Below are 25,156 nucleotides of genomic sequence, written 5' to 3' on the forward strand. Positions count from 1 at the left end.
CTGTCCTAATCCTTTTCTTTAACCAGTCTGATTCTGAGCAATGCTTAGTTCTGAAACCTAGTTCTGTAACTGTGTAAATGACCATTATCTGTGACTATTCTTGTACCTCTGGAGCTAAGTATTATTGTAGTCTTGATTCGATCCATCATACAAGGACTTTTTCTATCTTAGTAAAGACCTTCTCATCACAGAATGAAACAATCCTGATGAAGTACCTCAAGGCTCAATCCAGGGTCCATTACTTTTTGGTTTGATCATCCACTATTATAGAATGACCCCCAACTCTGTATAGTAGTTACTGCTGTGGATCTTTACTCATGCCACTGCCTTCAAAACTGTCACTCTGTAGTTAATGAATGGATGACTCAAAATTTCCTCCAACTCTGTTTATTAGTGCAAGAGAGCAAAGAGGAAAACTGTTACAATTAACTACACTATCTCAGCACATTACAATGCCAGCAAGAAATATGGGGGTTATACTTGTCACTGATTCAATTTCCCAGCCACATAAAACAGCATTCTATTATTTAAATACATTTGAAAGATCAGTTCTCTAGGAGTCATCCTAGGAGTAAAAAAGTTCTTTGCTGGCTGTGAGCCATAAGACACATTTATCAAGAGACTTGCTCCCATTTACAGTGTAAAGTACAGTAATGCAACTCTCAAGTGATCACATGATTTACCACATGTTGGAATAACCCATCAGAGATATCTGATCTGCCATATTGTACATTCTTTACATTCTTACATCCTTACAGTTTATTCAATGGTATGTCACTCTGCAAAAAAATATACTGTAAATTTAATTTAATATAAGTTAATTTTATTTGTGTGAAATCTTTAAATCTCTGGGTATAATTCACATGAAAAATGAATAACAATCTAGTATATTTATGATGTATGAAACAATAAAGAAGGAGGAAATAATAGGATTTTGGTACGTTACAGAAATCATATAACAAGGAGAATTACACCACATTGACAAGTGCAGACAATTAAGATGCTTGGAAAGTGATTGCAAATCAAATCAATGTCAGGATTATTCTTTTGTTTGTTTGTACCCCTGATAAATATATATTTAAAAAAAAAAAAGAAAAAGTGGTGTAACATTCTATCAAATGTTCAAATCAAATGCAAATAATAGACTAAAACCACTCTATTCTTAATGGTACTGCTTGAGCTAATGTATTATACATCATGATTAATGATATATAGTACAATCATTTTTATACAATAATTTTATCATTTTTTATCTTTAATTTCAAGTCCAAAATTTTACTTCTAGCAGTTTGATAAATACTGCCCCGCATCTTCTTTCTCCACCAGGTACAAAGTAACTTGTGACTGCAAGTATTCTTACTGCAATGCCTTCATCTCAGGTGTCCGGACTGTCTGTAAATCTATTACAACATGAGCCTCACATTTACACAGGAAAGCACCTCTGAAATCCAAGATGTTATGTGCGGAATGGTTTTCCCTCACCGTTAGCAGGTAGATGAGGTCCATGTTGGGCTCCACTTGGGCCACTGCGCTCTGCAATGACACCAGCTCATTGAAGGTCATGTAGAGCTGCTGCATCTTCACCAGGTTAACCTTATTACTGTCATCAACCCAGTCAGGAAAGACCACATGTACTGCAATGAGGTCCTTGAGGTGCACGCCCAGGATGGGGATTTTAAAACCCTGGCACTCATTGAAGGCCTTGCGGTAGCAGGAGTAGTTGTTGTTGGAAGAGACCAGCTCCGTCATCTCGCTCCAGATCTGAGGTGGGGAGTGGTGAACATTTGGGTGTGAGTATAATAATCAAATTACAAACTGTAAACTTCTGGATTTTTCAACCTGAACTCTATTTGCCCATCTTTTTGTGACACCAATTTTTATTGAGTATTGAGTGAGAGCACTGCAGCTGGCAGCCGTAAAACGGGCAACAATGTAATCAGATGGGGCAATAGCGAAAGCGTAGCTTAGTGTTATGTAAAAATTTTCAAAGTCTTGGCTGAATATTTAGATGATTTCAACAACAACTTAACTCTTGTAAGATTTCAGAACAAGATTTCTCCTTGAGCGAGACTTGGTTAGACACAACAACTTTCCATAATGTTGTCAGACACTTATGATAACAATCTGAACCTGTCAGTGGCAAAAACAAGCACTTATAGTGGACGTACAGTGATGGTGCACTATTGCCCCATCGGATTACATCACAGCCCGTTTCAAGACTGCCAGCTTCAGCGCCCTCACTCAATATTGGACCAATTTTAACAATTGCTGTCTCCATTAGTCTCTTAGACACAAAAAGATGGGAAAATAGGGTCCATGTTGAAAAATACTGACATTTCCCTTTAACTACAGATGCTTCTCTCTGTGGAAGGAAATACCAGTTCTGATAGCTTTCAGCTGAGTCCCGAATGGGACTAAAAGGATACATTTTGGATTATGTATCACTTTAACAGATAAATGAGTCTCAAAATTGACACTAAAATATCTGTAAATACCTGAAATTAGCCAGAGACCATACTAGTGGGAGCCTTGTGTCAAAGTTTTGTAGAAGGATTGTATTGACTTCACTTTTATGCTGACTTCAATACAGTAAACTGGAGCCAATGTCTGATGGTCAACAGTAGAACTGCAACTAAAGGCATTCTGTTGGTAACTTCAACTTGTAGCTGCCTGTCTTTACTACTTCATTGGTAAACACGCCTTCACATTTCTTTTATCCAATTTTGTTATTCAAGTTATTACATTTTTAAGTCAAAGAAAACATTGTCTACCTGGAAGGAAAATGGCAAAACATGGCAAAGCCTGGTTAGCCTACTAACACATTACCACTGAACCTCCTATAACCATATATTACTAAGTCCTGTATATAGTGTTATACTGATTTGTATGTTCATATGTAGGAATGCATGTGTACTGAATTTTATGTATATACATAAAAGTGCATTAGTAAGTGACTTACCCTCACGACCTCTGCAGCTAGATAAGAGTGAGTCTCCTTCAGTCGAGAAATGGAGCTGTGGCTCAGCCCCCCCACCACTGCCATCAGAGTGTTGAAGTTCTGCAGCTGCAGAAGTTTCTGATGAGAGACAGAGAGTTACATGTTTAAACTCTCACTTTTGATCTTGTCAAGCTGATCTCATCAAACACATTCTGTCTTGTCTTGGTGCTGTTCTATTGCAAAAGATCCCAATTAGGTGATAATGAAACCTGAATGCCCCCTTCACTTTCTGATCTGATGCTCCTATCAGCAGGACCAAAACTGTTACCCATCACTGTTGAAAAATAATGATGTTTATGATGTGACAATGCAAAGGTTAAGGTTTGGTTAGGTTTAGGGACAAATCAGTTAAAACACTGTTGACTTGTGGTTGAATACGGGAAACAACTGTGTGAAAGTCTGTTTTGTTGACCTATCCATCCACCCTGACCTCCTCCTTAGGTGGACTTTGTCTCTCTATAATAATGTCATCTGATTTCCTCCTTTGCTCCAGTCATAATTACCACAGCTACTAGAGGGTGCTGTCACTTGAACGTACACATATGTTGCTTTAGGGCAATCAACTGACCCTGTCATTTTTCTTGGAAGGACAGTCTCCGCTGCACAGTGAGATTTCGTGGAATAGTGCCCCTCCACTCAAAAATGTGTTTGTCTTCTTGTTCCTTCAGCTGCTTATTTGAGTTAATGCATTCATCTACTGATGGGGGAACATTTCAACCATATCAGACACAAATTATTATTCAAAGCAGAGTATTTTTATGTTAAACCATGCCTGGAGGGTGTTTTTAAATATCAAAGGAAAGCTGTGATGCATGTTATATTTTCTTAATGCAGGAATGTGTAATTGCCAAGCATGCTTTTGGACTACTGTTCATGTTTCTGATTATAACACAAGAGAAACGATATCTATTAAGGCTATTATACAGTACAATACATAGAGAGTTTATGTAGGGGGCAGGTATAGATAACAGGATCTTGGGAGCAACAGACAAATGATAATTTCTTTTTTAACAAATCAAACAGTCTTAAAAACTAACTCAGTATTATTACATGTAATACACACACTTGATAGCAGTGTGTTAAATGCATTCATCCTCGAGCCTGTGTGCAGACAGTCTGCTGTCTCACAGGAGACAAGATCACTGAGAGCTTGTCATTAGGACACTGATCCAATCCTTTCAATACTGATGGAGGATAAATGGAGAAACTCTTAGGTGCTCTGATAAGATGGAGATGCAACACAATTGCCGATAACATATATACACCTTCCATGAATATTAATGAGACAGCTTTAGTGGTTGACAGATAACTCAAGTGCATCTTTTGTTTATAAATGGATGCAACATTGACAATGTTGGCTCCATGGAAGACTTTTTTAAAATAAAAAGTAGAGATGGCTGTTACTAATGTTAGAAACTATCAACAAGATGAGTAAATTCAGACATTATTGTGACAAGAATCATCTTGAAAAAAATGTCTTTATCACTAAACAGATATAACATAAAAACAAATAAGAGGCTTAGTACGTGATGATTATCAAGGACTGGATGGGTCTTCATTATAATAATAAAACAGGCAATTAAAATGAATTAATTAACTTATATAAATAATAATAATAATAATAATAATAAATAGTAAATAAATACAAATAATCAGTATCCATTGAAATAAATAAATATATGTTTATTATTTTATTTCATTTTGTATTTATTTATTAAATTTCTTATTAATATATTTCATAATTTATTCACTTATTTCATTGTTAGATAATGTATGTACTTATTTCATTACCTATTTTATTAATATAATTATGACCCAGCTAGTCTTCCATAGATGAAAGGTTGTGTTATTGATTGCAAGCATCACTATCAATGTATGAGAGTAGTCTGTAATGACATGCCGGCTTGGCGAAGCTCTGAGATCACATTGTAGACTGGCACTAACCATGTTTGTCTTGCTTCAGGAGATCATTTTATGGGTGTTGAAATTATATTAGGTGGAAGTAAAACTGAGAAGATAAAATACTGGAGTAGGGGGGAGGGTGGTGAGAGCAGGGGACCATCATGGACACTGGGCAGCATCCTCAACAAATGGACAGTATTAGCATAACTAATGACTAGCATAATGAATGTAATAGCGTAATTATTGCCATTTCCAGAGGACAGAACAGCTTTCTGTTTTGTCTTCATTAGAAGTTTTATTTTCATTAACCACAAGGGAGCACATTTCTACCAGAGACACAGCAGCACCGGAGAACCAGGCTACACATCTAGCTCTAGATACTCTGGCCATGATTTACTACACTAACATTGGCTATTTGATCAACCAAAGTGAGGCTAGGTCGGAAAAAGTAAGTAAATAAATACAAGTGATCAACAGTGTGAAGGATTTTATGTTTCTTTCACAAGTATTAACATTCAAAAGAAAGCAGAGGACGTATGAAAACATGAATCGATGAATAGGAAGAGACTCTGAGCTACATTTGAAGTCATTTCCAGTCAAATGTCTTAAACTTTTAACCACCAACCTGCTTTTGTTTATGGTGTTTTTGTTGTATTTGTCCAACAAAGCTGTAATATCCAGTTCACTGTTGTTAGGTTTCATCAAATCAATGACAATCAAGACTAATAGTAGGAAAGATTATCATGATAATACCCTTTATTGTAATATTTTTACCCACAATAATCATAGCATGAACATTTACCATTTCCATTATACCATCAAGGTTTGAGTATTTCATTTTTGGCCTTTGTTTGGATGGTGGTTTAAATTATGAATAAATAGTGATGGCCCTTTAGAACACCTGCAAAAAACATGCACAAACACAGCTAAGAGAGTTTTGTCCAGGGGAGGAGACAAGAGTTTACTCTTGTATTTGTCCAGATAAACACAGTCATGTGCAGTCAGTGTGTATTTCAATCAGGAGGACTCTGTTCTTGGCTGGTGAGGGAGTTTGGTATGGGATGTTGAAACCAAGAGCATGTGAGACTTATATGCTGGTCTCGTCAGCAGGGGGCTTGCATAATGCTGAATGTATTTAAAGAAGCAGCCTTTTCACCACTCAGGGATTTTTGTTTTTGAAAGCAAATTGTTTTATTGGCATATAAAATTGCCCCCCACCCCAATTTTTTGAGTCACCAGCCACCACTGTTGCATATATATGTTAAATTGTATGTTAGCCATGTCATTTCCAAATCCCCCACTGTGCCTCCTCTCTCTTACCTGAGCCACATGGATGTATTTGGTGATGACCTCTGCTCTGGTCTGAGGTGTTAGCTTGCTGAGCACCATGAGCTGGACCCACTGCGAGACTCCATTGAACAAAGCAATCGACCGCTCCAGAGTCGGGTTCTCCACCAGGCAGCCGTGGATCACATAGCTGTGGTAATCAGTGAACTGGGGACAACATGGAAGTACAGATGAGACACTCAGATGACAATTTTCTTATCTTTAGGAGCCTAAAGGTCTAAAAATGAGGGTGGTACAGGAAAAGGAATGGGACTGATCCTGCACCAGTGTTGTGCTAATTTCAGGGCTCATTTGAAGCCTGTTAGATTATAAAATGTTTCATAAGCAAAGTGGATATTATGATCTTACACGGGTGCTTGAGGAACACTGGAGAGATGTCCAGAATGGAAATGGATAATCCTCTGGGAAGATTGAATGTAATGAATGAATGAATTTTTGCCTGTTTGATTTGGATATTCTGTGTGTTTAACAGGAAATTTGGCCTGATGGTGGCACTAGAGGGAGATCAAGGGTTCACGCACGTCACATGGACATTAAGACACTAAAGGGTATTTGAAATTTATCTTTAGAAGACAAACTCTGGCCATGTGTGGAAAATTATTATTATGTGAATTAAAGCAGCAGTTTTCCACATCACTACATTACATGTTCAAGGACACATGTTCTTATCGCAGCTCCAATAACACCCTGAAAATACACCTTGATCTCTATGCTGCCATTATTACCAATCAACCACCTGGAAAGTGAATAGGGAAGTTCACCCAGAGGCCAGCGAGCTTCACATCAAAGCTCAACAGCAGATGTACAGCTTCCCAAGAGGCTTTCAGGAACATTTTCAGCAGTGCTGAACACAGTGTCACCAGTTCACAGAGTAGATTATGAAATTTCAGGAAAAAGACATCATATTTAACCTAGCATGAAATAATTCACCATGCTTTTTTCATTAGCAAATTAATTTTATTGACCTCAACAACTGACTAATAAGTGACTCAAACACTGCTTCTAATGAAACTAGTTCAATACTTGCATGAAACCAACACATTGGCCCTGTTTACACCTGGCATTAACATCCATCGCAGGTGATCTGATCACAAGTGGACGGCTCTAAGTACGTCTCTTTACACCTGGTATTAACATGTGTCTCCACATGCGTCATGAGTGACCAGATCTCACTTCCCCACTCTTGTGCGACTGTGCATTTTAATGCTTATAAAATCAGCTTTTCAATTGTAAGAGGAAAAATTTAATTCTTCTTTCAAAACTTACATAGTCTTGCTTTAAATGGTTGTTTTCTTAATTAGACTTTATTGAAATAACTATGTATTTTGAATTGCTCAAATTATTTAAATTAAAGCACAGATACATTATTTCATTGGGTAATAATGATGGAAATAAATATCTTAAATAATTAAATACACTGGCTGTGCCACGACTGGTCCACTGAAAATCTGTATATTAATGCTATCAGTCTTGGAAGACTTGAACAACTTATTTTATATATGTGTCAAGTCCCTTTTTCCCCCCCAGCTGATGGAAACGTAACACGTTTTTATTTTGTGAGAAATATTCTTTAAAAATAAAATCTATTTGATTGTTGGATAGAAGCACAGCTGTTATTAGTGGTTGAGTAATTTAAAGGCCTGACCAGAAGCAGAGAAACAGAGGTAAGAGCTGTCTGTAGACATACCGATATCCTCCGGATGGACTTGAACTCCAGGAAGGTGAGATGCTCAGCCAGCTCCATGGGCTCCAGGTGGTCAAACAGCAATGAGGCTTTGCCTTTCTTTGCCTGTTTCTTCCGCTGGGTTAATTTACGCATCCAGTCATACGATGGGCTACAAGGAGAACAATTTAGAAAGTCAGTGCTCAGAAACTGGTGGAATGTGTGGGTGTCTATTCCTGTACTGTTCCTGTACTATCCTGATTTTATTCCTTCAGTGATGACATTTTTGGAAAGGGGGTCATTTTAGCCATCACTTGTTCCATCAAGGTGCTGGATCCAGATTAAGATTAAAAATTGGATTAGTTTACGGTTAATGGTACAGTTAACGGACTGCTGGGTTTGTTGTTCATCCAGGACCTACCTTGTCCTCAAGTGTATGAGAAAGTTCCTTGTGATGATGCTTATTTGCCTTTCATAAGAAGTGGTTATATTTCCCTGTCAGGACACAGTGAGAAAGTGCCTGTTACAATCCTGAGAGACACAGACACATTGGGTTCGTTTATCCTGGAGTCAGTTTTCCCTTTTTTAGAGGAGTCTGATACTGGAGATTCAGCACTAGTTCTGGGTATGGGATTGTCTATCTTGTCTGCTCCAGTGCACAGGCTGCATCTCTTTTCAGATCTGGTGAAGGGGGAGGTGTTCATTGCAGTGTGCCTGGCGTTGCCGGTGGGAAGAGTCCATCTCATTTTGGGGAATGGGCTAGCTGGTGGACGTGTGTGGCCGGATGTTCTGCCATCTCCAGTTGTTACCCCAGTTCCTGTGATTAACAGTGAACCAGATGAGAGTGAACGAACTTCCCGGAGGTGTTTGCAGGATGTGTTGTGACAAGTGCTGGGTCTTATGCTGGTGGTGAACCTGATAGAGTGAGTGTGATAGAAGAATCATGTGTGAACTTGTCTGACTTTCTATTGTCTGTTTCACATGTAGAGCTGGTAGCAGAGCAGCAATCAGATCCCTCCATTAAGGAGCTGCTCGAGACTGTGATCCCAGTCACAGAGGTGAAGGACAAGGCACATGGCTATTTCCTTGACAATGGTGTGCTGGTGAGGAGGTGGGTGCCTTGTAGTGAGGTTGGTGTGGGAAAACTAATTTTCCAAATTGTTGTACCAGCCAGACTTTGTAACTTGGTTTTGCAGTTGGCTCATGACCAGTCAGGGCATCTGGGGGTCAGGAAGATGTATGACCATATTTTATGGAACTTCTTTTGGCCTTGGCTAAAAAAGGAAGTGTCCGAATACGTCCGAACTTGCCACACATGTCAAATGACTGGCAAGCCAAACCAGGTTATTAAGCCTGCCCCACTGACCCAATACCTGCCACTGGTGAATTTGAGCACATAATCATTGACTGTGTTGGACTCCTGCCTCCTCCTAGGTCAGAAGCAAAGTAATTTTTTGACCGTCATGTGTCAGGCCACCAGATATCCAGCTGCGAATCCCCTGCGGTCAATAACAACCAGGTCTGTGGTTAAAGCAATTTTTTTCCATCTTAAGCATCCCAAAGTGATCAAGGTTCTAACTTTTCCTCCCATATGTTTGTGCAGTTGTTGAAAAAACTTTGGGTAAAGCACTCTCAGTCGTCAGCCTATCATGCATTAAGTCAGGAGCATTTTCATCAGACAATTGAATCACTGCTGTGCACATTTTGCACAGAGTTTGGCAAGGATTGGGAGGAAGAACTGTTGTGGCTAATGTTGGCAGCCAGGGAGGTAACCCAGGAGAGCACCGGTTTTAGACCCAATGACTTGGTGTTACTTACTTATTTACTTACTTACCTACTTACTTACTTACTTACTTACTTACTTACTGATTTGTTAAAGGCAAATCTTAAATATGTGTGGTCTCCTGTTTGTCAGCAGGCTTTCCAGAACTTCAAGGCCCTTTTGTGTAGTGCTCTGGTACTGGGTGCCCTCTGTGTGGAGAAGCTGTTCAAGCTGCAGGTGGATGCCAGTCACATACGGCAGGTGCAGTATTGATGGCAGTCTGACAATCATGAGGTGGATAGGCCTGTAAATTTCTTTTCGAAGATATTTAACACCAGCTTGACTACTCTGTGAGCAAAAAGGGGACTTTGGCTTTAGTCATTTTGATGTGTATATGAGTTCAGGAGTGCCAGCTGTTGTCTTTACTGACCACAACGCAATAACATTTTTGAACCCTCTGAAATGCCCTAATTAAAGATTAATTAGGTGGTATCTGATGTTACAGTCTCATTGTTTGGACAAACACCACATTAAGGGGTCAGATAATCTGGTAGCGGACGTGTTGTCACCTGTGATGTAATGCAGCCTGTGTTGTGTTAATCTCTCCTCTTCATTATGCAGTGTACAAGCGGGATGCTGGTGCTGAAGTTGAGGGAGAGTGTTGCCTGCAGGTTGTATATTTTGTTTTGAGAATTTGTTTAAAGTTCTTTGTGGTCATTCCTCTTGGCATGTGACGACACCGCCTCTTTCGGCTGTTGGGCTGGCTGCCTGTCTTTGTCTTTGTGTTTTGTGTTGCAGATGCCCAGCAGGTGTGGTCAGGTCATTGTTTGTTGTTGGGAACACCTGGGCCTGGTGTTCCTAGTAGTATAAGAGTGCACCCCACTGGTTCCATGATGAGAAGTGGGGTGCTCCCCATCTTTGTCTTTGCTTTTCCTTTTACCATACAACACTCTACTCACTATTTTATCACTCACACACACATGCCAACACTACTAACATACTGACTGCCACACCTAATAGCAATTTGACATTTTTAGTTGTTTCCAATAAATTAGTGGTGTCTTACTTAAATTTTTTGTGTCACCTCCAGTTTTTTGTCAAGGTTTTTGAGCCGGTTATGATAGCCCAGTAACTACAAATTTCTGACACTTTTAATTGCAAATATCATTCTTGCCATCAAAATGCAATACAGTCTTTTTTATTCCTTGCATTCTATTGTGTGTTATGCTAGTAGCAGTTATAGCCTGAAGCTGTAGCTTCAAGCAGAGATGAGGAGTGGGCCCCAACCAACCCTGAATCAAGTGGCATCAATTGAGGCAATTTATCAGAGTTCACACAGTTCCCTCTGCTTCTGTAAAGAGACTTTGACGTGTAAAATCAGCTTAAGGTTTCTACAAGTGTATCTGCATGCTCTAGGCGTCTTACATGGTGGAGATGTCGATGAGTTTGAAATGCTCCTCACAGCCGAGCTGAGCAGCCACGTCTCTGAACTCCTCTGTTATCCTGATGAGACCCAAGTCCAGGTTGAACTCCGCAGGGAATGTCACTATCCAGTACCTGAACACACACACTGACATTTACTATTTGGTAGCAATTTGACACTCAAACTATTGTGATATGATAAACATGTGCATGTAATTTTAGCTCCCAAATTCTCTCAACTGAACCAGACAACGACCTTGGTGACCTTGTGTCTTGTGTCCATTTATTGTGCAGGAATTCCCTACAGCTTGTTTCACATTAACAACATTGTGGTGTCCCCACCCACTGGTGCAGGGTTGAATAAACCCTGCTCCAGAGCTGTGTTGTCCTTAAAACACAAGGTCACAGGTGTAACATAAGGTTAAAACAAAATCAATTCAATGTTCATTATCAAATTTAACAAGTCACAAGCAATGAGCATTCTTGCTTTAAATGGTTGCTTTCTTAATTAGACTTTAATAAAATGAGCTATGTAGTTAAATAAATAAAGCACAGATATATTATTTCATTGGGTAATAATGACAGAAAGACATATCTTAAATAATTGAATACACTGATTGTGCATTAATGGTTCAAACCCAAATAGATGCCTTTAACAACCTTCAAACCTCATTGTGTTTTCACTAACAACATCATTATTGTTTTACATACATCAATTAGTACCTTGGAATATTATCTCATCCTGCACATGTTGTTTTGGATATTCCACTAAAGAACAACTGAAAATCTGTATATTTAGTTATATATTTGTAATTTCTATTTAGTTATGGTTATGTAACTAAATATATAGTTATAATTTACTAAAATTTAGTTATGAATATATTTAGTTATAGTTACTTTATATTTAGAGCACATTATGAGGATGGAAGCAATGGGCTGTGATTCTCAAGTGTGAAACATTAAATCTGTATTAACTGAAACTGTGTGAAACTGTGAGCTTGGGGTTAATAACTGCAGTAAATAAAGTGTGACATGAGTTGAATGGACGTTACATTAGCCCTGGGGTTTTTTGTAGTCTTGGGTTTAGATTTGCCCACAGCTGAGAAATGGATGAATGTGTATGTGGCATCTTACCTCATTAAATAACAAATCTTCAGCCTGGTTCTCTGGCAGTTGTCACCTTTGCAGTCACGGTACGTGGGGTAAGGTTAAGGACTTTTTTCAAGAGTTGAAAAACTAACACACTCCAATATATGATAAATCATTTTCATTCTCTATTCACTCCCTGACTGAGAAAAAACAGTATGTTAAGGAAATAATTTACAACACTTGACTGCTTAATTTGCTGTTGTCTGTGACTGACAAACAGGAAGCTCTCCTCTCCACATCATGCAGAATCGTTTCAGCTGACAGTGCCGCTGCTACTGTATGGACTAAAAGCTTATGAGCACCCTGACTGTCTGCTTCTTTCTTTGCATTTCCTCAGCAGTGGCTGTTATTAATCTAATATTAATATATTACTAATATGATATTGACAACAGTTCTCAACGCACATAACAGACTGATGTGAAACATCCTCATGCAGAGAGAAAGTGATATTCAAAAACTTCCCAGCCAAAATTTTTCGTATTGTGTCCAACAATTTTTGTGACTTTCTAAAAACAGACAATCACTTCCTGTACAACTCAGTGCGACATCCAGACTGTTTTTGAGGATTTGTATGACCACTCTCTATGGTGGCAGGCAGAACAGGATAAACACTTACACCTTTAGACGTTTTGTATGATCTAGTTTGTTTGAGGCATACTGGGGCTTTTGCATTCACTAGTACAGGCAGTTTAGTACATTTTTGCTATTTTTTCTCCTCCAACCTCACCTCCAACTGATCTGTCCTTTTTTTAATGTTGCTTACAAGGTGTGGAGAGCAGTAGATGATCCATTATTCTTTCTTATATAATAATGGCAGAACTGACAATAAAATAAGTCTCAACTTGATTTGTTGTTTCTTCAACTGCATCTCCAACTTGATGCCATACTCAATTTATATTAACATATCACAAGATCAGCTTTAAATAAAATCCATAACAGGCTTCTTATGAAAAGTACACCTGGAAAGCATATGCTTTGGAACCTGTAGGACAGGTCCTGCTCAGAAGACTGTAGGGCCACTGTGAAAGACTGTAAGACATCCCCATTCCAAGTGTACTCAAATCAATGCACTGGCTTCAAGTACACACTAGAATAACGTTTCATGGTTCTATCTTTCTTGTGCATGCAGCCCTGAATGGCTTTGCACCACAATATGTGTTATATATGTTTTAAATGCTATGATTCAAGCAGACCTCTCAGCATCTGGCACTGGTATTCTTGCTGTATAGAGTTTCAATTCAAAGATAGCACAAAAGATAAAGACCCTTCTTACAATTCACTGAGGAAGTCTTAAAATCACACTTGACTGTAAACACACATACAGTATTGTGCTGCGATGTGTGACACCTGAGGTAAAGAACAGTAATAACAATAACAGAAATGACTTGTCATGTGTTTCCAGGAGGTAAAGACAAAGAAAGCCTCCTACAGCTGTCTGATGTCTGGCAGCATAACACAACACTTACTGATCAGCTACAAGTACACTGATCCAGGAAAGGATCAATACTGTAATTTCACATCAACATACAGAGGAAGAGCAAGAGGAAAGGTGAGGAAAGACTTAAGCAGAACATTAATGGCTATGCTAGCATCACTGAAAGGGATTGATTGGAATTCCAATAGCAAAAGAAAAGATTTAGGTTGGATATCCTGTAAGGAGAGGGGCAATTTATCTCAGGCATCACTTTACAATGTGTTGAATTAAAAGTACATATGTATCCTCAGTCAGCTAAAATACCAAAGCCAGCAGTATTTCAACATATTGTTAACACACTGTGTTGTTGGGTATTAGCCTGCAGGGTTTCTGCCAGATGGGATATATTATTAGTAGTTTTCCCGCTAGTTCTGAGGATGTAACGTACCAGCGATGCATCAAAAGCAGGCTGCGAGGAAGGAGGCTGGCCTGCAGCTCCCCATTGTCATCTATGAAGAAAAAATGTCACCATATTTAAAACATGTTTAACAGGCATTAGTACATTTTCATGAGATATGTACAAATGCACAAGTTGCCCTAACATTTTTTCCTTTCAGTTTAAATTAATCATTTAATAAAATTACCACACATTAGTTGCCACACAGTGAACCTGGGGCTTTTGGGGCCCCTGAGTGTCTATGCCTGCTTTGTCCAATAGATAATCCAGCCTTGGTTGCAATTCACTCACATGTGTCACTCACCAAATGCATGAATGCATTCATTTAAGAGAGCATCAAGAGATGCTGCCTTTCCCAGTGTGGATGATCCCATGGTGCCAAGCTGGAGGAAGGACAGAGGTCAACACTTCCTGCTCACTGCTCTGGACCAATCAGGGTTTTCCTGGGAGCAAGAGAGTGTCAGTCATCAGTAAGAGAACATAGAAATATAACAAGTAGCCAACTGTATGTATGAGAATAAATACATATGGCTAGTTTTATGATCATGTGAAGTCAAATTTGTCCATGTGTAATCAGTCATTAATCAAATAGCTTTAAGCGGACACTTGCTCATCGGCATTTATCAAAAATCTTTGTCTTCTTTAAAAATAGACAAGGGAGGCACTCAGTCTACATCAATGTCAACAAAAGCAGAAAAATGACAAGGTGGGGCACTTATGCAAGTACCTACTGAATTCTGTCTCCACCAACAACATATGAAAAAAAACACAACTACAGGTATTGTATGTGAAACTTGTGCAATTGTACCAAATTGTACTAATTCATTGAGTAAAGGTTGAGCTTTATAAAAGCATAAGTGAAAATTTTGTCCAAGTCTTTAGAATATATCCAAACGATAAATTCAATCCATCATATACATGTTGAACTCTCTCTCTGACCCATGATTGTCTACCTCAAGTTTAGGATTCATCCGCTGGAAACTATGATGTCTGTACAAAATTTTATAGCAATTCATTTGTTAGTTGTCGATATATTTCAGTCTGGACTAAAGTGGTGGACCAACTGACTGACAAACAGATTGACATTGCCGGCCCTACAGCCATGCTGCTAGCATGCCTAAAAATAAGAATTATGTAGCTTACAACAACACACCCAAAAGTATCCCATCCAAATGAGCAACACATGGGATGTGTCTGAAATAACTCACTATTTACTGCGGTATATTACTGTCTGCCATTTTATTTGCGTGTACAGTGCTTTTATAAGATTCCTTCCTATGTACACTACTCTCTTCTTAAAACATCACGATGCAGCGCGTTGCATTTGAAAGATGGGAACATTACGTTTTCTGTCTGCTACACTGTATCTAAATTGTAGTCTAAAATTTCAATTTACTGCTCACTATAGAGTAAACTACTGAGTGTTTATGATGTATGGAACAGTGCATATGTGAATGAGGGAGCGATTTTAATAATTTCAATGATTCTAAAGAAATTCTATGATACCAATTCCCACGCATAGCAACTTTAAGCTAACGTGGGATGCTAACGACTCTGGTGTACCACCTTGCCATCAGTTAGGTAACATTTCTCCACAACATGTGCAAGAAAACAAGTCCACCTCTTACAAAAAGTTAACTTCTGGAACTGGAGCTCATTCCCCATTCTTTGGAAACAGCTGTCATGCCTGAATCCTCTGTAAATAGTGTAATTGTATTCTATTCAATATCAAACTTTTAAAAATCAAACCACATCCTATGGAAGAAACAGCGATTTTGTTATCGTTCCGTCCTCCCTCTGTAGAACTGCTTTTACTTCTTCAACCATATTTTCTTAGCCTTCAAATGTGCAGTTGTTTTAGTGCAAAAGAAAGTGCTTACAATAATTTAGTGAGCATGTGTTCATTGCCTAAATTAATAGCTGCAATGGTTAACACGCAGGAGGTTGCTTGCAGTGCATGTGACAATTCAAATTCCTTCCACACCTGAACCATGTCAGGGAACATACTCTATATGCGTCGTTTATAACATCTGTTCCTTGCAGAGACAGCGTCTCCCTGTTAGATGTGACCTTTCTATTCATACTGATGATGTTTCTATCCACAACAAGGACATTTCTACCAATGACAATGACATTTTCGTCCAAATATGATGATGTTTATACCTGCAGGTTGGGATATTGTATACTTGGTCATGATATTTCCACCCCTGACAATGCTTCACTCCAACAATGTCAGCAATGTTTGTAACCACATTAATGAATAAACTGTTACAGCATCTTTTGCTCACAAATATGACAGAGAATGTATTTGTGCACAATTTTCCTGCTACTCTCAAAAGGTATCAATATTGGGAAAGTCATGTGTGCTGTTTCTGCCTTCCCTTGTCAATACTGCATGTCTAAGGAAACCCCCCCCATCTTATTTTTGAGGACTGACAGTTGATAATCATTCATCCAAGCAGTGGAGGCTGGTCCATAGAGGCAGAGGAGGTTTATCCTCCTCTATTTTTTGAGAGGCAAAAGGGAGATCAAAATATAAAAAAAGAATATTTGGTTTACATAAACCATTACCAAATCTCAGTGTTATTTATAAAATATTTTTTTTCTCTCTTCTTTGGAGAAAAACCCATTATTGAAATTCTGTTTAAAACGCTTCAACAGTGACACCTGCAGGGCAAGAGGAGAAAGAGCAGTCTGTGTGAAGTGGTGGTGGGGGGCAGTGGGGGGAGTGGGGGACGGAGGAGGACGGTGCCTGCTGTCCTCCGCAGGGCGGGATCTCCTACACTGATTTAATGTACTTCATTTTTTCATGCTAATCTGTGATTGGCCAAGACATGTAAAATGACGTCCTCTCTAACCAATCAACAACCAGAATGTAACATTGACATCGCGTTGGTCCAATGATAGTTTCCAGATTTCATCTTCAACTCTCCACCGTAAGGCGGTGGCAGCGGTAGATAACGAGCTGTAGATAGCTCCTTGCGTTTGCCAACAGTTAGCTTGTTGTAGCAGCCTGAAGGACTCTTTATACATTTATTGAAGGATTGTTAAGGACTGTTGTTAAGCTAATGGGAGAATGGATTTGGACAGGACGCCACCATGGAGGCTGGAGAGAGAAGCAACCGGAGAAACAACCAGGACAGTTAGCTTGTTTGTCATTGTTGCTAATGATATCAGACTGGTTAACCAGCAGCCACAAAGTTCTGTTAACTAACAAACAAGATGACCAACAGCCACAAATGGACGTTATGACATGGATACTTCATCTTCATGAAGGAAAGAAGAAGACGTCAGATAACGTGAGTCAGATACAGCTTCTCTCTCTTTCTGTGTCTGTGGTCGCTAATTTCTTCTCTGATGGTTAAATGGCTTTTTTGTGAATTTATCTCCTTAACAAGAACGCAGCAGAGATCATATAATGTGCTGTAGGTAACTTAGTTTGCTTGTTGAAGTTACAGTGAGCTGTCTGGACTCACTCATTCATTTGGAATTGACCCAGTTTTTAATTGAGTGGTTGTTCAGTCACCTGTTGATGTTGTGTGATTAGTGAATGAGTGTGCAGGAGGTCTGGCTGCTTGCTTGTGACAATTTCTTCAGTTTGTTATATTGAGTAATAAGCCTAGAGTAACTAGAATAACAAGTGATATGCATGTGAACTGCAGATTAATTGCAAAATTAAATGTCTCATTTAAGACAAAGTAAACAAACTGCTGTAAGTACAAGTCATGGGCAGACAGCGTGTCTGCAGCTGAGCAGGCAATTAGCTACGTAGCTGCTAACTGACGTTAGCGGTGGGTGTTTGTTTTGTGGCTCGTTCAACAAGCTGCAGGACAAGACGTGTGTTCAAGTTATCATCAAGTTTTGATGATGTGGACATAGGCTGTTTCATTCACTACCGTGTTTAAAAGAGGAAGGTATCAGGCCTCATATTGCAATTTGATTTAACAATAATTGAGCATTGAATATTTTATATATTTTAAGATTTTATTTAAACATTGGACATCTTAAATGTTGTTTTCATTTAAGACCATGGGCAACAGTTCCTTGCTGTAAGTGTGTTACAGAATAATCTTTTTTTTTTCGCTGATCCTAAAAATGATCCAATCCGTGACTCAAATCCGTGATACGATCCGAACCGTGAGTTTTGTGATCCATTGCACCCCTAGTGTTAACATGTCAGCTTTGTAAACTATATTTTGTATGTCGTTCACATAGATAAGAGTGTGTAAGTCATGTATTTGATACATGCATTAATACTTTCTGATGTGAACCTACACTTTTAGATCTGCGAATGTTTTTAGTGTTCAGTCTTTCTAGTGTTCAGCACTGATCTGAACCTGTATCAGATTATAAGCTTTGTGGTACTTTATATATTTCTGTACACTAAGAAAATACATAGGAAACACATGTAAATCATGTGATATGTCGTCTGTTTTTGATGAGAACATAAATCTGTTGTCACAATAGAACAATACTATAAATTTGAATTTCACTTTGTTGGTAAAATGACACATTTGATCCACTCCACAGCTAAAATGAGCACTTCTTGGTTTAGAAACAATATGTATATGCTAAATGTATTTAAATAAGCAGCCTTTTCACCACTCAGGGGTTTTTATTTTTGAAAGCAAATTGTTTTATTGGCATATAAAATTGCCCCCCACCCCTCCGATTTCATCAGGTGGGGGACAATGATATAGTTTGATGCGGTTTGTTGTAAGTGTCCTCCAGCCGCCACTGCATCCAACACTATAATCAAACAAATCAATCAATGAGAATAGAAGACTAGACCATCAACAGTATCCCACCAATAACCAGCTTCACTGGAGGAGGTGATGGAAGTGAGTTTGGTCTTTGATCTTCTGACCTTTTAATGAAGTGAGGCCACCTGTAACAATTTAATTCCTCTCCAGTTTACCATATACAGCTGCATAACATTTACTGTCACACCTCTTTTTTTAATCTAAGATCTAGAATTCACAATAAGAAATGCAAGTATTACCAAAATAAAATGTTGCATAACAGCTTCAAGACAGGGTGAAACAGCAGGGAAATGAGACACTTGGCTACTCCTTATGTCTAGTTGTCAAGTATTATTTACTGCAGTTAAGTCATATTTGGTGAGGAAAGGCTGTTGACTGCTAATGTCTTTTGAAAGAAGTTAGCTGTCGACATCTGCTCCTATTCTGTTTATTAAATATCTTAATGAAAAGGGGGGAAATAAATATCTACATATATTTTTTAAGATGTTAATTATGTTATTTTATTGTTGGACCAAGCCTCAGCTCTTTCAGCTGGAATGCACATGCTCAGTTTATTATTCTGATAAAAAAGTGAAAGAGCTACACTTCATTGTTTCTCACACTTTGATGAGCTAATGTGACTAGAATCTGGATCTGGTTGAGGTCCATCTCTATTGCTTTTTCTGCATCTTGTTAAATATGTATATGTATGATGCACTGCACTAAAACTGTGTCTCTGGTAGGCCTTTTTCACAGCAGACATTTTGACTTGTCATAGTAGGAAAAACACAGGTGCAACTTATAATGTTAACAATCGGTTCCATTCAAGTGTACAAGGAAGCCATACTGGTGAACTATCACAAGGGTCACGGAGCACCCCGGTAGCTCAATGGTTACTGTGCATGCTACATAACAGCAACATCCCTGATTTGATTCCAGTCAGGGACCTTTGTTGCATGTCATATCCATCTCTCTCTCCCCTTGTTTCCTGTCTGCCTCTTCACTACCCACTGTCCAATAAAGGCAAAAATGACATTAAAAAAAATCTTAAACAAAAAAACCCCCCCAAAAAACATCATGAATTTGGAAAAAAAACTAAATGGGAGACAGCCATCATTAATGTTGTTAATTGCATCAGTGCTTTCCTGCTTTGACATGTCAAAATATGCAGGTGAGAGCATGAATTAGACAGCTACCAGAGAGACTGGAGTGGAAAATAAGTAATGGCAAATGAACAACTTGAAAATTGAAGAGGTCAATCCTGTTCAGAAATTCAGCATCACTAACTTCATTTAATCAAGGCACAAAATATTTTCAAGGACAAGGAAAATGTGAGAGGGAGGATGTGTGAGAGCTCTAGTATACATGAGGTGCTTTCCCTTTTGGCTAATGTGGCTCCTCATTTCCTCACTCATGTCTCCTCCTCACATCTTAGCTCCTCCCAGCAAGGATGAAGAGAAACGTGAGGAAGAGACGCAAGAACGGATGAATTTAATCTACCAAACAGCACATATGTGGACTTTTAGGATGTACAGCATGTTTTACTAATTAAAAAACCTGGACAAGACTTGATTGTCTTGCCTCGCTTGGAAGTCGCCTTGAATAAAAGCATTTGTTTACAAGAAACTCTGAATAGCTGCATAGCCGTGAAGAAGGCCTACTTATCACCTGTCCACTCTACCGCAGCTGAGTGTTTCCTCCCTGCCTGTCTCCTCATTAGCTGCTTGCCTGGACATCTGTTTCTCATCTCCCTAATTAGCAGTCCAGACTGCCCTCTGCTTTGCCAGATTACCTGCATACTGCAGGTCTGCTGCTGTAACATTTGACCACATCTGAAGCCTGTTGCCTGAGAAGCTCGCAGCTCAACCCAATCCAGGTTGTGGCAGTAGTAGAAGCAAAATTTTGCGTTTTAGTTTACTAAAAGACACTTTTGTGTTTTTTTCCCAATTTCTCTCAACACTTTGTATTGAAGTTTATGAACTGTGCTGAGTCGTCCTCCTCCAGAAGACTTTGTGTAGTGTAAACTACATCTTGTTTTAACTGAAGGGGGGGAAAATATTAGAAGCACCTTTCAATATATTACAGTCCAATGCAACGCCACCACCCACTACAACCTCAGTAGTAAACATAAAGTTAGATTATCACGGTCCACTCCCCAACTTTTTCCAGCACTTTCCGCCACATCTCATGGTCTTCCCCAGTGGATGGAGTTGCTCAGTTGTCATTCAAGACAATGCCGTTGCTTTATGTTTAAATTAGATGGGGTTTATTTCAATTTCAAGAACATACACATAGACTCTCACCCGTCATCTCTAGGTATACATACTGTATATTTCAGAGCATGTTTCAGACTTATCATCTTTAAACCTGCAATAACTGATTTTTTCACTCTCTTTTTAGCTCTGTTTTTGCTCTCTATCCACTCCTGAGGGAGTCTTTAGCTGCTAAATGCTCCACTATGTTCACCAGGTAGTCACTGAATTTGTCTGTTTGCTGTTCTTGAATCTGAGCAAGTAGTGTACTGTGGGTTTTTAGAGCTTTTTCTCTGTAAAGAGCTGCCTGCTGCATCTGAAATGACTGTGAGAGCACTGACAGTGGACTAAATCATTAAAATTGCAGCCGAACAGCTAAACAATGAGCTGAGACTAGCAGAGTCGCTGATAATCCTCTGTAGGTTCATCCCTACAAGCTGTGCCTCTACACACTATCATCTGATACATTATTATTATTATTATTATAAAAAAATATATATTCGTTATAGATTTTTTAAAAAGATTTTTCAGTTTTTAATGTTACATATGACACTCTTAAAATACAATACTGGATTAAAAGAATATATGACAGAACAGGATTCAGTCAAGTCTAGTCTCCATAAAAAGTCTAAAACTCCCACGTCATTGAATCCTGTGGTTTGTTGAGGTGCTAGGCTGCTGGAATATGTGTATCGTAGGTTCAGGAGCCAAACACATCATTCAGGCTGCTGAATTGACATTGATGTTGTTAATGGCTAAGTATGTCATCAGCTGCCATCACCTTGGTGAGGCTGGTGAGGCAAAAAAAGACGTCACTGGCCAACAGCTAATTTATTTTGTGACGCTTGCGTCAACATCACACGTGCGTATGTGTGTGTGTGTGTGTGTGTGTACAGAGTTGAATGAATGAAAGCATTGTTCCTTGACTGTAGGTAACTGATGCGTAAATGGATGCAATCTGAAAAGGGACTAGGCTTAGACATGGCAATTCCTACTGTGTCTGATTTTAGTACTAACATAACTAAAACATTCTTATTCATATAAAATACTAAAAGCACTCAGAAAGACTTTGACTTCATCAAGAATGACTCTGCCATTTTATTTCATAAACATTTAGATAAATGTGAATAACTGTGGATTGTGCTGCTAGAGAACAGTCTCAGATCCTGTGGTTGTTATGATTACTAGCATCATGATATCTAACATTTGTCCATTGGTGGGAACCTAACTGATATGTTAAATATGGTTATAGTTAGTTACATACACTTGTAGGAAAATCCTAAAATAGGTCAACCAGTATATGGTAATATATTTGGGAGTGATTCCACTGCTTCTGAATCTAGGGGTTTGTTAAAGGCCTTGTAGGTCTAGAGATTAAAGCCTCTATGTGTAGCATTCAAACATTTCTGACTAGCTGAATAACTTTCATCCTGTTAGCTAACAGACCTATTTTATTTCATGTGAAGAACTTGGTGCGTGTAGTTTCTTTTGGTGTAAAGCACTTTGAGCTGTATTTCTTGTATGCAAGATGCTATTCAAATAGTTATTATTTTTATCATTATTATTATTATTAAAGCTGAATTCACTTTTTTTGTTTGCCTATTTACTCATCCAGCATCCAGCCAAACTCTGTCTGTCTACTGTTTGGTACTGGACATTTAGCATTCTCACAGCTTTACCACCATAAACAGTTGGCTGCTACTCCTCGAAAACAAGGGTGATGAGAGCCGTGAGAGTTAAGCAAAGTAGTAAAGTTGAAAAAACCAAAACAACGAGCTGAGAGACACTAAAATTGCTTCATCGAGCTGATGAGAACTGCAGAGTTGGTGATGATTCTCTGCGGGTTCATCACAACAAGCAAACCCTTTCACATTATATATAGTCATTTGATCCCTAGCAAAATATACAAATTATGATTAATTGAATATATGTTAAAATATCCCTCTCCCTTTGCTAACTGGAAAAGCGCAATAAGTGCACAATAATCCCATGTCAGTGTTGTGAAGGGATCCCCTCTCTCTCTCCTCTGTCTTTGCTGACACTGCAGTGGCGTCTGAAACAGCGAGTCAGATGAGTGCTCTCATCTGCGTCAGCACACCAATAATAAAGTGACTCTGTCATTGTAGAATTTATGATCATTGGCTATTGCAGTTTTCAATTACATGAACCGTGACCTTTTCTTCTCACTAAAGCTCCATGCTGTCATTTTCTCGGCTTCACAGGGCAACCGATCACCATACTCTAGCTGTGCTGCCTTGAATAGTCTATCAGCGTACAGCTGGCTAACCTAAATAGAAAGCAAAATGACTGGTGCTGACGTACTTTCCAGCGCAACTTGTTGACCTCTCTCAGCAAATAAAAGTTTTTCTGTTACACAATCAGACACTTTTGAATGATCTCTCCCTGCCTTATCCCACCAACATGCATTTCAAGCAGATATCATGGCAGAACTGTTACGTATCTGATCTAAGACTAAGGTTAAGTATCTGCTGATACAAGTTACAATTTGGTATTTTGATTTTATAAATGTATGTACAATTTTATATATTTTCACATACAATTGTCCTTATATACTTCAAGTACATTAAAGTCAGTAAAACTGAATGGGTACGTGCTAATAAAATGAAATTCCTGCCTTGATGAACAAGATGAACTACACCAACGACTTAAAAGGTCAGATAACTTTTCGAAATACACTCACGAATCATTTTATTAGGAACACCTGTGCAATGTAATTCAATCCAATACAACAGCTCTGCCATAAATTCTACATTTATGAAGCTTAAACATTTTCAGTTTTTGTTGACTTTGTCAGAAAGGTGATAATTCAACTTTATGTTTATTATTCAGGTGGTAGTGGGTGGTGGTGTACTGGAGTGCATTATATTGAAAAGTGTTTCTGATATTTTGCCCCCCTAGTATATGTTAATGGGGTGGACAAAATATTATGAACACTTTTCCAATTTTCCAAAACAGGTGGTCACACAGTATGTTAACTCTGAGCTAAGCCCGTGTGCAATTATTCAGTATGGCAACTAGTAACAAAAAAGAAAGGCAAAGCCTCAATTTTAATCCAGTGGAGCTAGAAATAAGTTATAGTTATAGTCCACTCATCATTTACCAGAACTGAAGTTCCTTAAATTATTTTCTTCGATGTCCGGTGCTGTGTGTTCACGTCTTGACACTCTGCACCTCCAGACTACAATATAATTTCATAGAGCAGCTGTTCCTGCATTTGTTGAGCTGTTGTCATGCTTCACTGCGATTGGCTCAGCTGTTTCAGAGCTATGAGACCAGTAATGTGACTGGCAGAGTGTATTTATTAATCACCACACCCTCAGAACTGTGTTCTACTTCACCCAGCCCTTTTTGCACTTTGCACTTGCAGTCTATGGACTCAAGATCCACCACTTTGAAGAAGCTTGCCCGATTAAAATAGGGCCCTAATAGCCTATAGACATAGTGGATCTGTGAGACTGTGCTGTGTAAATGCTAACATCAGCATGCTAACAGTGACAGTGCTAACATGCTAATGTTTAGCAGGTGTAATGTTTACCATATTCACCATCTTAGTTTAGCATGTTAGCATAGGAACATTTGCTAATTAGCCCTAAACACATATTACAGCTGAGGCTGATGGGAATGTCATTAGTTTTGCAGGTATTTGGTCATAAACCAAAGTATTGGATGCATTAATGTCTTGAGCTGACAATGGCACTAGAAGTATAAGTCGGGATCATGAAAGAAGTCTGAGGATCAAGCCTCAGACTTCATGGAAATCCATCCAATAGTTGTTGAGATATTTCAGTCTGGACCAAAGTTGTTCACTGGCCAAGTGATAGACCTACACTGCCATCTCCACAGCACACAACACGGCCTATGAGGCATTTCTGATTTGAAATAAGTCTTGATCAGCTCTGAAGACATTCTTGCTGATCAGCTGAGGACATCCCTGCTGACATACAAGTAGAAATACAGTCATAAAAGTGGTACAAACCCGTAGGAAGTTACTGGCTTTTACCACAGCCTGGCTTGCTTGTGGCGAAAT

At 38.8% G+C, this 25,156-nt stretch overlaps 1 protein-coding gene across 3 annotated transcripts in view; it reads right to left on the reverse strand.

The window, feature by feature from the left end:
• rasgrp3 (RAS guanyl releasing protein 3 (calcium and DAG-regulated)) overlaps positions 1-25,156 on the reverse strand; it is a 58,148-nt gene that overhangs the window by 10,498 nt on the left and 22,494 nt on the right. For all 3 annotated transcript variants that reach the window (XM_042433010.1, XM_042433008.1, XM_042433007.1), the window contains exons 2-9: positions 14,419-14,557; positions 14,064-14,166; positions 12,229-12,291; positions 11,098-11,229; positions 7,935-8,082; positions 6,221-6,394; positions 2,960-3,076; positions 1,483-1,761 (exon numbers count right to left, since the gene is read on the reverse strand). In XM_042433010.1, the coding sequence (XP_042288944.1) occupies positions 1,483-1,761; positions 2,960-3,076; positions 6,221-6,394; positions 7,935-8,082; positions 11,098-11,229; positions 12,229-12,291; positions 14,064-14,166; positions 14,419-14,488 (1,086 nt within the window). In that variant the 5' untranslated portion in view covers positions 14,489-14,557. The remainder of the gene's footprint in view (positions 1-1,482; positions 1,762-2,959; positions 3,077-6,220; positions 6,395-7,934; positions 8,083-11,097; positions 11,230-12,228; positions 12,292-14,063; positions 14,167-14,418; positions 14,558-25,156) is intronic.

This window comes from Thunnus maccoyii, chromosome 14 (assembly GCF_910596095.1).
Source record: "Thunnus maccoyii chromosome 14, fThuMac1.1, whole genome shotgun sequence".
NCBI classification, from domain to species: Eukaryota; Metazoa; Chordata; class Actinopteri; order Scombriformes; family Scombridae; genus Thunnus; species Thunnus maccoyii.